Source organism: Cygnus olor, chromosome 1 (assembly GCF_009769625.2).
Source record: "Cygnus olor isolate bCygOlo1 chromosome 1, bCygOlo1.pri.v2, whole genome shotgun sequence".
In the NCBI taxonomy this organism is placed as follows: Eukaryota; Metazoa; Chordata; class Aves; order Anseriformes; family Anatidae; genus Cygnus; species Cygnus olor.
In genome coordinates, this window is record NC_049169.1 from 41,789,177 (window position 1) to 41,803,352 (window position 14,176).

Sequence of the window (14,176 nt, forward strand, 5' to 3'; positions counted from 1 at the left end):
TTTTTTTTTTTTAAACATATAGCTAGTACCAGTATTAACCTTTATTATTAATGTTGCTGTGCTTTTTTCATCATCATAGTCAGTTCTCTATTGAATATAACTGCAAGAATCTCCTTGCCAAATGAACTCACCTGTACCAAAATATTTTTCAAACTGCTTTCATTTGGTAACCACATATCTAATCTATATCTTATGCTTTAATATAATTTCAGGAATATATTTTCCGAGTGGACCCAGCTACTAGCCTGGGTTTAAGCTCTGACTGCATTGCTAGCTATTCTATAGGGGATGTAATTAGAGCCCATAGCCTAGAAGTGCCTGAACTGCTGCCTTGTGGATATCTGGTTGGAGGTAATAACATCATCACTGTGAACCTGAAAGGTAAAACCCTAAGAATATTTTTGCAGACACTGCACAGTCCTTCACTGAAATCCCCAATACTTTTTTCTTTTCCTAACTCCTGACCTTTCTGTATTTTGTCTCCAGTTCAAAGATGCATTTATCACACAAACTCTCTGTATGATATTGTACAATATCTAACAAAGTGGGGCATTTTGAGGCAAATCCAAGAATATCCCTTTCATTTTCTGACTGCCAAATAACAGCAAAATACAAATTTCTAAACAGTAGCCAAAAACACAAACAAAAAAGAGGTTATGATCAAAATATTTATGCATTACCCAGTACCGCAGGAGAAATTTGAGCCACTTAAACAGCTGTAGGGATCTTCTGTTGGAGGGGGGCCTTCAGAAGAACTGTCCATATATTGTTGTGACAAACAACAACCCTTGTGGCCGTCACATTGACCTTTTTTTTTTTATCTTGGTTGCCTACAGTGTCTGAAACACACACCTTTGCCTTGCTGAGCCTTCTTTTCACATTTACCCTGATTTCCTTTCTCCCACCTTTCTAGTCACACTGACATTGACACTATTTAATATTTTGGCCCTATGGAAGGGTGTAAGCATTTCCACAGTAATGAAACCCGTGATAGGAGTTTGATTTAGGAAGATGTATCTCACCTTGCTTTAGAGCATGGCACCAACATCATCAGGTGCTGGGCCAAACCTGTACATACCTTAGCAAGGATGAAGACAAGCCATTTTTCTTTTCTTTTGTTCCAGGAGTGGAAGAAAACAGTTTGGACAGTTTTGTGTTTGACACATTAATTCCTAAGCCAATTACCCAGCGTTACTTTAATTTACTGATGGAGCATCGCAGAATTATTCTTTCGGGACCCAGTGGCACAGGAAAGACCTATTTAGCTAATAGGCTGGCTGAATATGTTATAACTAAATCTGGCAGGAAAAAAACTGAGGATGCAATTGCAACTTTTAACGTAGATCACAAGTCAAGCAAGGTAAGTTACAATTGAAATGATATCCTATTGCCTTCATATTGTTTTTAGTGCGAATATAGAGTAGACCCTATTAATTGGCATATTGTTGTATTGCTCGGTTAGCATCTTTTTCTACAAGGATTCAGTCTCCAGTCCCAGGGAAGACTAGAGACCAGATCATTCTGTTGTAAACAAACCACTGCAAAGGGAGTCAGAACTTTTCCTTATTTGAGGAAATTCATCTTAAGGATATATGCAGAGTCACACATCTATGTAACTTCAGTTCTTACAGTGTCTGTAATTCCTTTGTCAGAAGGGTTGGATATATAGAAAAGCTGGTCTAACTTGCTTTTCTGTAGTGGTAATAGCAGTTTATTGTTAGTGAAGGTTTGAGAATGAGGATTTTGAACTACTCTCTTGGGTGCTGCTTCTTAATAAACACTACATAAATATGACTGCTGCCATGGTTTCTGACATGAATTGGTCAGGAAGCTGACCATATTAAAATGACTTCATGCATCATGTCACATTCAGAGTGATTTACACAGCTCAGATTATCAAGCTTCTAATATGACTACCCGGATTATACTAATCACTTGCTATCCTAAACTGAGTATACTCCTAACTTGGTACCCTAGGAAAGAAAATGAAAAGTTTTGCCCAGAGCTTTCTGATTTGCACAGAAAATAATGAATGTTAACATAGCATAAGAAGGAAGCATACACAGATCTCAAAGGGGTGAGAGGACGATTCCAGTAAAGACATCACTTTTCTCTGTCTTAATGCAGAGGATTTGTGTTGCCTTTTACTTTGGCAGTGAATGTGTTCATGTTTTATTGCTGTACCATATATACATTCATAACAGATATTGTCCCATGAAAGAGCAAACTTCTAAGTTGATGGAAAATTGCTTGTTGTACGTGGTGTTTTTTTTTTTGTTGTTCATTTGTTTTTGTTTTGTTTTAGTTTTGGTTGGCTGTTTTTTTTCTCCTTTTCCTTTGTTTCTAACACAATTTACATAGAGTTTGTAGTAAAAAAGAAAAAACATCATTGTAAAATGCCAAGTGTGCTTGAATAATACAGATGGTACTTTTTCTTGGAAGAAAACCATGATGCTCCCTAAAGACACCTGAGCATAAAAAGCCAAAAAAAAGTCTTTCTTGAAATAAGAAAAAGGTTGCATATTCTCCTTAAAGAGAAAAAAAAATCTGCTATCCCTGATCCAGGAAGTGAACTGGCAATAGGAACTTTGCCCGTAATACTGAACATTCCTAACGCTGACAAAATTAGATACCTCTAGAGATACAGCTGTAAAACTTGATTAGCCCAGACCCTCAAGGGCAACAAAGTGTCGGGGAAAATATGAAAGGTTTTGATTATAGAAAGCTTGCTTTTACTCCAGCAATAAATGGCAGCTAAACAGATAGCTGACAAAAAAATATTTACACAAGGAACTTTATTATGAGGTGTGATAGAGTGTCCCCAAGAAGTTGAACAGATTTTCAGTGAGAATAATAAAAGGAGATACCTGAGGAAGCAGTTCAATATGCCTAGGTTGTGTAACAGTTTGGGGCTGGGTTGCTTTTTTGTTTGTTTCTTTTTGTTTTGTTTATATATATATATATATATATATATATATGCATATAAATGTAGCATTCATAGAAATGTATAGGATATTTCATTGCAACCTGTTTTCCAGTGGAGATAAGATATTTTGCCAGCAGGTTTCTAAGGACTGTGTCCACCAAATAGGAATGTGTATGCTTCAGTCACTTGCCTTGAGTTTAGTGCCTTTGTTCGTTTTAGCATGTGGCTTCAATGTTGTCCTTTCTAAGAAGCAGGTCTTCCTGCATGTGCTCATCCAGCTGAACTGTCCACAGTGGTGAAACTCTGTAGCAGCCTCTTTATTTTTCTGAAAATCTTTTCCCCTGAAATTGCATCTATGGTCTAATTGGGTTAATTTTTTTTTTTCTGATTTTCATTAATCCTGCTAAAGGATCTGCGACAATACCTAGCTAACCTAGCCGAACAATGCAGTGCTGACAACAATGGTGCTGACCTCCCTGTGGTCATAATTCTGGATAATCTCCACCACATCAGTTCACTAAGTGACATCTTCAATGGTTTTCTCAATTGTAAATATAATAAATGGTAGGTAGAAGCTTTTTTCTCCCCTTCCACACACATTTTGCAATTAAAACAGTAAAAGCTGTTTGTTACTTTGCAAAATAAAATATCTCCAGGAAAAATTAGACTCCCTTAGGCTATGACCCTATAAGGGTCTTTTAATTTAACCACTTCAATAATTTTGACCCTCTTCAGCCAAGTACTTATGTGCCTGCTTTATATATATGACGTACGTTTATCTCAGCGAGATGTAAATGTGTCACTGAATTTAAGAATGTACTTTAAATCCTTGACTGAATTAGGGTCTTATCCCTTTTGCCCTGTCAGATCACACAAGCTCATTAGTACCCTGAGGATAGTTTGAGAGAGTAAAAAGAAAAGTAGTTTATAATAGTAGGATGTGGGACATGTGTGAACCCATGAACCCATGCAGAAGCAGCTCTATACCTGGTGGACAGTTTTCTTGTGAGCTGTAGTACTGCAGAAATGTGAAGCTTGATGACTGTCCTTTATTGCCAAGAAAGAATAAAAAAATAATGTTTTCTGGGACTTCTGCTGGTCAAATACATTGGCTATTTCTATTGTAAAAGCACCATCATAGGGACTTCTCTTCATAAAATCACTGCATGCTATGTCCTACTCATGAGATTCACTGCCTTCTGAAATTAAAACTCTAAGCTTACTACAAAATAATGAGGTACATGAGCACAGGGTTGCCTCATTTGTTTCTTTATTACAGATGAGTGCTAGTAAACTACAAATGTGCAGAGAGGGAAATCATGCAAGAATAAGCATTAAAAAAAAAAAAAAGGTACTACATTTAAAAAAAAAAGGTACTACAGAAATATTTTAAATCTAAGACTACAACATATCCACATTTTCTTCAAAATTAGCCTAGTGCAGCTAAGAATAAAGAACATTCTCTGAATATCTGAAAGGATTGTCCCTCAACAAAACATACTACTTCTCTTTCCAGTCCCTATATTATTGGAACTATGAACCAGGGAGTTTCTTCTTCACCAAATCTGGAGCTGCATCACAATTTCAGGTACATTCACTCTGTTTTTCCTGTGGCCATGTTTGCACAGAACTTTCAAGCTCCCTGCTTCTCAGACCAGTTCTTCAACAAACATTGATCTTGTGTCTCATCACAGCAAATTGTTTTAGCTTCTGTGGCTCTTCTGTACTGATAGGTCTCAATATGGTGTTTGGGATAAGATACTTACCAGCATCTCTATCAAGATGCTGAACATAATGGCATTCTTGCATTCCATTTGTTTTCAGCAATGCCTTGAATTCCTGATGGGAAGTGTAACAGTGAATAACATGGTTTATCAGAGCAGTTTTGTATGTGCTGGCTCACGAGACTTAGAAGTTTATGACATTATCATCATCTGTATGTTTAAGAGGAAATTACATACTTGCTATTCATTGCTACTTGACATTTATCCTTTCTACACAGGTGGGTGCTATGTGCTAATCACACAGAGCCTGTTAAAGGCTTCTTGGGCAGATATCTGAGAAGGAAGCTGATTGAGACTGAAATAGAAAAGAACATACGCAATAATGAGCTCATCAAAATCATTGACTGGATCCCAAAAACATGGCATCATCTCAACAGCTTTCTAGAAACACACAGTTCTTCAGATGTAACCATTGGTGAGTCCTGATGGAGTGGTTTGAAATAAAGATGTAGTCTAACCATTTTAAAGATCTAAAGGTTGAAGGTTGAATTCTCTTTTTAAAAGTTGTCATCTCTCAGTGGTAAATACAGCATAAGTGTGGGGAATTTGACTGGTTTGTGTTGCCAGCAAGGTTGAAATGAAAATGGAAAGACAGTATGTATTTCTTGTTATTTATGCGTTGGTTGCTAAAGACTTTCGAGTAAATTATCTTCATTTAGCAAACTAGCAGGTGGGAGATATATATGTACCTGAGGTCTTCTGGTGGAATGCTAGCAAGAAATCATCTTTGTACATAACTTTGCCATTAAAACTTTTAAGTGTTCATCAGGCCTTAGAATTGGATAAAGTGACATTATTTCATTTTTAATAGCAGGTTACTGATAGATCCCATACTTTAGCCCTGTATTAGTATTCTCTATGTTTGAGTTTACTCCAGTGTTATTTTTCTGTGAGGATTATTTTCAGTATGCTCCCTAGTTCTACTTTTTCAATACACAATTTGACTTCTCAGGTCCCCGCCTTTTCCTCCCTTGTCCTATGGATGTTGATGGCTCCAGAGTGTGGTTCACAGACCTCTGGAACTACTCCTTGGTGCCATATCTTCTGGAAGCAGTGAGAGAAGGGCTTCAGGTATGTCATTTGCTTCCCTGCATTTTGTTTTCTTAGTTTCATAGGCTTTCTCCAAGTTACTTTTAACCAATGCATTCAATTGTGAATGCTGTTGCATTTACAAGAAGAAATCTGTGGTGGGATTATAGAAGTCAGTGTTGGGCTCCTTTTGACTTGCTCATAACCTGATGTATAAAATTTTGCTTTTCCTGCTCCAGCAGTAGCATATCTAATATTTTATTAAGAGGGTTTCACCTCTTTGACAGGTGGAAGGTTCTTTTTCCTCTGTTTAAACAGAATTCATAGCAATGCTTAATAAAGCTCAGATTGCCTCCCTGTATAAGGCAGTCTCAACCAGCCTCTACATGGGAGAGTTAATAGCCCTTACCCTGGTGTAAGAAAAGAGCATTGGTCTGCCTGATCCTCCCCAGACTATGTACACGAGTATGCATGTAGGCATATGAAGAAAAGCTTGTGAACAAAGATCCAACCAGACTGAGATTGATTACTCCTTGGTCACGCTGAACATGAGGGTCTGTCCCTTTTTACCCTTGCAGCTTGCACTTTCATTTATATTTCCTCTGGTTTTGATCTCTCCTTTGTTCTTCCTCTGTATGGGCAAAGGTTTTCTCCTGACTGTAATTCTCATTGTGGATATCAATGCTATTAGTTCACCATTCCCTCCATCCTTTCTTCTCCAGGCGTTAACACCAGTTCTACTCTCTTAACATTCTTCATTGATTGCTACTGAAATAGTAAAGTTTATTAGCAATTTTAATAGAAGGAGGGCTACAACTAGTTTCACCATATAAAGGACTATAAGCTGCCCCATATAGGGTAAGATTTAGGACCATTGCACATCTTTCGAGTAAACATAAATCTTGAAATTAATCCAGACTTTTTTTCTTTTTTTTTTTTGGCTTTTCCCTGTTTCCTTTCCTTTCATGTAGTGCAATTCTATGCCCTCTGAAAAGATGCACTGTGGAAAAGCTATATTTTTACCACTTGTAACAGTGAAAAAAATTACTGCACAGTGCAAAGGGGATTGTTTTGGAATAGTCAAAGAACTGTGTAAGCAGCTGCAGTTTCTTTATGGCCTTGTACTGACATAGTGACATACTGACGATGGAGGTTTTGAATCTTGCCTGTTGAGTATCTCACACTTTTCTACAACTGCTTACCTCTCTGGGAATTACAGTGTGTTTATGCCTTGTGCAAAAAACTGCCAAACATCTGATAGAACAGCCACAGTGAGATTAACAGCGCTTGTTTAGATCAGCTATAAAAATGCGGTGATATTCTTCATGTTCATATTTTTCCAAGCATACAGGGTAGGTACTTACATGAAAACTTCAATTCTGGAGCAGAAGATGGCAGCAGACAGAAGAAAATATGTTGTTTTGTGAACCATTCCAATTTTTGTATGCTTTGGATGCCTTCCATAGAATAGCATTATTAATAATAAACAGAAATCTTTTTTATGATATAGTTAAATGTTCCTGGTACCAGAGAAGGGTAGAAACTGACTTTCTAGCATGGCACTTTGTAAACTCACTTGCCAGACACGGAGTTTACAAACCTTGCCCCAGATTCCAGAAAGGATTTAGTTACTGTTCATCTCAGATGAGGGGAAATGCTGCCTACAGTCAGGAGTTAGCTTGCTACTTCCATGAGAAACATTTCCACTTGGCTTATTTAAGCAGATACCTGCTAAGCAGCCAAGCCTCTGTGTAGGGCAGAAGGAATCTGAGTATCTCTGTACACAATATAGGGAACTTGGCTGCCTAAACTGAAGCTCTGGATTCAGCAAGTGCCTGGGAGCAGGTGTTATAATGATAAGCACAACTCATCTGTCTGGCTTTAGCACTAGAATCCTTCGCTGTTTTACTCCCATTAAGAGTACAGCCCATCTCAATGCCTCTGCCAATGTTACACTCATTCCTGGACTGTGTGAAGCTGTTTGAGCTGGGAGAAATCATGGAAAGCTCTGGTGGCGGGCTCCCAAGCCACATGTGTCATTGTCACTATCACATTGTCACACATAACACAGCTAAAGGAAATCTGTAAAGCAGCAACCAAGGGTCTCTCAGTTAACATGTTGCTTCTGAGCAGCACTGCGGGGAGAGTGCATCTTAGTGAGGAAGCTGCTGGGCCTCCTAAACAAACTATTCTTATTTTTTCTTCCTCCTGTCCTTCCAGATGCATAAGCCTTTTCATGCTTTATGGTAGGGAAAATCTATCCTTTGTGAATTTCTTCTATTAACCTCATGAAAGATCTCAAGGTGTGGACAGATGTCTGCTTCTGCAGCCTGTTTTGCCAGGAGAAGAGAACAATCAGTTCTGGCACTTCCTAATTCACTTCAAACAAAATCCAATTAACTTGAATGCTTTAGATAGGTCTGAGTTAATTTCACTGATACGCCTTAAGCAAGTTACCAAAAGGTCTCATTGCTCGTTGTGTCAAAAACTTGTAACTCCCACTGTTGCCTACAAGTATCACTAGTTATGGAGTGCTTTTCAACTTGCAGCCACTCTGGGTATTGAAGGAGCACTAATGGAGATGAGGTCTTTTGAATGTCTTATCATATCTGAGTGCTGAGCATGTCTGAAAACAAAACATTTACTAAAATGGTTTAGGTGTGTTTGATTACTTTTGTCTGCTATTACAACTGGTACTGGAAGCTCTGTAGGATACTTACCTGTGCTTTATCCACACTACAGATGTACGGTAAGAGGGCACCCTGGGAGGATCCCTCCAAGTGGGTAGCTGATACCTATCCATGGAGCTCTGCAACTCTGCAACATGACTGGCCATCATTACTTCAGTTAAGACCAGAAGATGTTGGTTATGAAGGCTATGCATCAGCAAAAGAAGGAACAACCTCAAAACACGCCCCACAGACTGATACAGAGGGGGATCCCTTGGTAAGATTTAAACTTTGGGAAAAATGCTTTTCAGTATGTACTTCACTGTCACATGTTAAATTCTACACTGTACAGTAAAAAAATGTACTGTGTACCAGTTCCAAAGTGTGCTTTTAGAATGAATCCTACCACAGTTTATAAGAAGTAATGAAAATAATAGGAAAATCTAGCAAGAGGGCAAGTATCACCATCACATTAATACGTCCCTAAATAATATGCATTTTGCATCTGCCCAGAAATCTTTGTAATGTTTGGATACCACTCTTAAGCAACCTGATTAATCATCTTATTCTGAAAACACCTTTCCAGGGTGGACTGTTTGTCTTCTACATTCTATAAATGAAGCACTGAGAAACTCACATTATCTAACTTTGCTGTCATAGAGAATTTAGTGGAAATGCAAATTAGACTGCTATCCTCCCATTCCCCAGAACATTTCAAGATAACTGATGACTGTATAGCAGTCTTAATGTAAAGGAATGCAAGTATAGTGGCATTAAAAGATAAGAGGTTTATTTCCCTAAGTGCCATGTATTGTTTTATTTAAATATGATCCCAGATGTTTGGGTTTACTATTGCCTCCTCTGATAATGGAATATTAAATTGCATATATTGAACTGCTGTTTCTGTATAGTACTTTCTCTATAGACAGTCTTTATCATAATTCATAATACTATTTTAGAGAATTGAACCTCTGGAATATAGGTAGCCCTTTGAAAAAGGGAATCTGTTAGAGGAAAATGTATTTAACTCTTATCAGTGCTAAAGCAACGACTTAGCCTCCTTGAAGTGTTTGGTACACATACCGAGACCTTGAACCCCAAGGAAATGTGGGAAATCAAGTCATCTGACCTCTTGTCTTCCAGAACATAAGCCTTGGGGTAACTGACCCTGTGATTCAGGCTGCCAGAGATTTTATTTTCCAGGCTTCCAGCAAATATGCCTCCCCTTCCACTAAGGTGAAAGTACTTGGGCAGGCAGAGTTCAGCGTCCAGCCACGCTTGCTCCCTGCACACTGTGATCAGTTGCTTACAGCTTCCTGTATCCGACTAGTTATCAGAAGCCTGAAACTTGTGAATGTAGGGCTTGAGGTGGAGCTCACCGGGAGAGAGACACTGGCACGTGGGGAGCACAAGCATATCCAAAGACTATGCTTGAGGAAATAGGGCATTTCACAAGTAGGCTGTGTTACACACCCACTGCATGTATCCAGTACGCTCAGGCATGGATACTTATAAACCTCCAGCAAAAGCTTCCTGATTAAACACTCTTCAATTCCAGGAGAAAGCTTTGCAAACTGTGTGGGTTGAAACCATAGAGATGTATGGATTCGTGAGCAAACAAGGAAAAGGAGCTTAACACACACACACACACAAGGATGTCTTTGCCTCTTTGGTATTTCATTGTCTGTTTTGTTTTTTTGTTTGTTTCTTTGTCTGTTTTTTGTTTTCTTTTTCTAAAGACAGATCATTTGTTCCTTTAAAAACAATAAGATTGTGTTCACAATGTCAACAGTGCTTGCAGCCCTGAGTATGCTGGCAGAAGTGGATGTTTTACAAATAAACTCCTGATGATTATATGCAGTTAGGCATCGAGCATCCAAGTAATTTTCTGGGACTTAATGCTGCTTTTTGATGTTTTTTTTTCAGATGGGCTTCAAGTCCTAATAATGCCCAAATTAATTTTGTGGGGGCTCGCCCTCTCTCAGGAAGGAGGGTCTTTTGCTGCTCCCCTGCTGCAGTCAGCCCCTCAGCAGCAGATGGGATCCTTTCTGGAAGTAGCTGGCCTCGGTCCACCTTGCGGTCCCTCCCTCCCTGTCTCTCTCCTGCAGAGGGTATATGTTAGTGTCATTATGTTTTCAGTTGCATTTCAATATGATGCATCTACACCATCCAAAAATGATCTGGAAGCTTGACTGTCTCCAAATATGGGCCCAGATGTCCAGCTGTGATATGGCTTCCTTCCCTTGCTGGTGGTGCAGCTGCAGCCGTTCTCACCCCTGAATGAAAGAGAGTTATCAGGCAGCTCCATTATATCCCTCTGGCTCTCTGGACCTTTAAACGCACACTGCTATTTAAAGACCAGAAGGTAGCGAAAAGGGTGCCAGGAGGAGCCGCTGACACCCTGCCCTTTCCGAAATCCTTTTGTATGGTCCCCTCAGCTAGATACCAGCACACCTCGTAGAGCAAGGCAGCTTAATTAAATTTTAACACGGCCACTGCAGCATTAAATGAGACAAGATTATGTGAACATTTCTTTCTTCTTTCAGATGAATATGCTAATGAGGCTTCAAGAGGCAGCCAACTATTCGAGCGCACAAAGCTGTGACAGTGATAGCACCGGCCACCATGACGACATTTTGGATTCATCCCTTGAATCGACTCTCTGAAAGGGACAAACCTTGGTGAAGGATTATGGTAAAATCTGTTTCCACTAGACCACTGCCAGTATTAAAGCAGCACACCGAGGTCCTTGAATGAGAATGGTGTGTTGTAGGTAGGCAGGAGACCTAACTCTGCAAAGTCAGGAAGAAAAATTGAAGTGGAAAGCTTGAATTAGTTTAATTTCAAGGCATTTTGATACCTACGGAGCCAAGTGAGACTCCATTTGTCAACTGGAAAATGCCCTAGATCAAGGGCATCTAAGCAGATTGCACACGTGTTAGCCAAACTGGAATTTTTTTTTCTTTTCCTCTTTCTCTTTCTCTCTTTCTCTGCCTCTCTCTCTGCGTCTCTGTTTCTCTGTACAAGTTTACAGTGCAACTTGGGTTTTTCTTGTTGTTTTTTTTTTTTTCCTTTAGTTTACCCTGAGGCACTGCATGAACAATGCAGTCTTCTAATTCATTTCTAACCTCTGTTGTGCCACATGGTGCTGGTCACAGGACTGCAGTGGTGTTTGTGTTGTACGCTACTGCCCATTCCAAAATGAGTCAGAGATGATGATAGTAACTCAGAAAGCACAAACAGTATTGTGCAATCACCAGAAAACATGACTGTGATATGCTGGATAAGTGCCAATTTAATTCTAACTGCCATGGTCACGGTGATGCGCTCCATCAAGTTTTTAGTATACAAGTCACAGATTTTATAAAGTTGTTTTTACCACAAAGGTCTTTTTTAACCACCTGCCCACTCCTTAACAACAGTTTTATACCAATTATTAACCAACACTGATTAAAGGCTTCTTAGGGCTTCATTTGTTTGAGCCTTTTCAGTGAAAGAAGGAACATTTCTTATGGTGCTGTCTCACTGCCTTAAAACAGATTTCTAGAACAGTCTTACAGTTGGTTTAGTTCCTAAACCATTGGTAATTTACACTGTTTTTTTCTTCATTTACTAATGAAAAAACGTCAGTTAACACAATAGCCTCATATCTGTATATCATGATTTTTTAAAGAAATGGATAGGAGAAAGAACAGTTGCTATATAATATTTTTATCTTGTGAATAGATTGCTCTGCCTACCCTCAGAAATACACAAGGAACCCAAACCCACTTCCACTGACACCTAAATGCTGAGAAAATCGGCTCAAATCCATTTGGTCCCATGGAATGGAGTTTTTGGAGGATAGATGCTTTGAATTTTTATCCAGCAGAGCTGGATGCACTTGATGCAGCATGAGCACAAATATATGTTTTTTTTTTTTCCTTTTTCTAGTTTTAGCATGTTGTTTTGATTGCTATAGTTGTACATGAAAAAAAACAGCATAAAAGAACACTGAAGCAGTGATGTCCACTGTGGAAGAGGAAGAGTTTATACTGTAAAAGTGGGTTGGTTTTGCACAGTCTACTGGGTGGGTAATGTAAATATGAAAAAAGAAAAACAAACAACAAAAAAAAAAAAGCCTTGCACAAATCAAATCAAAAACAAGCAAACAAAAAATTGTATTTTATTCTGTTGGTGTTAAGAGATGTTTCACTTGCTGAGATTTCCTGTATGTTGCAAACAAATACAGAATGCAAACCTTAAAAGCTGTTATTACCTGGTGTGTTTGTCCTGTACTTACAGTTGTTCTGACTATGCAGGAGCTATCAATGCTACAGTGAGCATGTTTCAATATCTATATGAAGCCAATACATTTGGGGGACAAAACATCTGGAAATGTTTAAGTGCATATGTCATGGCAGGCTACAACCAGATTGCATTAAAACTGCTCAGAATATCCAGGAGTGCTCCTTTACCACAAGAGGCATCTGGTTCAAATAGGTGCATATAAACCAGAAGGTACCTAAGGGCTTTGGCATTGTGTAGACATGTACTGTACACCTCCATAGATGTTATCTTCAGGATGTGTATTTGGTGCTATTAACACTTTGTGGCCACCCCGTGGTCGCTTGCTGTAAAACAAAGATAAATCAATGCAGTTTTCAAATGGCACTGAGCTGCATCACTGAATCTAGAGGTTCCTACACGGTGCTATTGCCCTAATAAAACTCCAACTGATGTTATGCATGTAGGATTCAGTCAGACCAACATCATGCCCCCAAAATTTGGATCCATTTCTGTTGTACAATGTCAGTGCGTACATCCTGACTGACTCAAAGAACTAAAGGAAAGCTGCTCTTTCCTGTACCTGTGCTCTGAGCAAACCTGCAGATCTTTTCCTGCCATATTTAACACACAAACACACAATATCACATATACAAAACTTCCTGCAATACATCTCAGTGAGTCCACCTAGTTTACAACTCAGAAATTGTTTGTGAAACATTTGTCTGTATACATTTTATATTTTGTACATTTTTTGATGTAACATATCATGTAAATAGAAACAGTGAAATAAATCATCTGAAAAGTTTTGTAGTCTTTGTAAAGCCCTAATAATAAGTATTTGGTGTCATCGGACTTAACTGGATGATGTATTTTCTATTGGTTTATTGTTCCTCTAGCTTGTAAACCAGCTTGCGTATATTTTTTTGCAGGTGTGCGCACTGTATCTGTCTAAATTATTACTTTGCCATTAAAGTGGAATTATTTATTGAAAACACAGTCTGGTGTTTTTGCAGTCAGGACCACTTAACGGTTAGATATTATGTCAAACAAAAACATATAAACAAAGTGACAAACTGAAGGATGTAATTTTCTGAATTCAGCAGAACTAATCTCTGTAAAAACAAAATTAGCTGCTCCTTCTAGTTCCAGGGTTTCAATATTATTTTTGAGTGACTGTTTCCATGGTGAGAACAGGTTGTGGAGTTCAGAAACAACTTTAAAGGCTCCTCATTTTCGAGATTATCTTCAAATGCAAAGATATTGATTTCAGTGGTGGCGAACTGGTGCACTATTATGGCTTATTTTCAAATCTGAAAGATTTAGGGCCACTTCCTCAGGAGGTATAAACCAATATAATTTAATAGAATTCAACAAAAGCAAGTTCAAATATGTTAGTTAGATAATCATAGATTTTGAGGCTGGAAGAGTTCATTATGCTCCAGTGAGTGGTAGCACCTCAGCTATAAGTCTCAGCAGCAGGTCTGTAATTTCCCTGAAAT

General features: G+C 38.6%; 1 protein-coding gene across 1 annotated transcript in view; it reads left to right on the forward strand.

Moving 5' to 3' along the window:
* Positions 1–13,662, forward strand: part of NAV3 (neuron navigator 3) — a 273,005-nt gene extending 259,343 nt beyond the window's left edge. The window contains 8 exon segments of the mRNA XM_040553881.1: positions 213–381; positions 1,125–1,360; positions 3,336–3,490; positions 4,443–4,514; positions 4,929–5,125; positions 5,663–5,781; positions 8,482–8,685; positions 10,955–13,662. Coding sequence (XP_040409815.1) covers positions 213–381; positions 1,125–1,360; positions 3,336–3,490; positions 4,443–4,514; positions 4,929–5,125; positions 5,663–5,781; positions 8,482–8,685; positions 10,955–11,074 — 1,272 coding nt within the window. The 3' untranslated portion in view covers positions 11,075–13,662.
* The last annotated feature ends 514 nt before the right edge of the window (positions 13,663–14,176 follow it).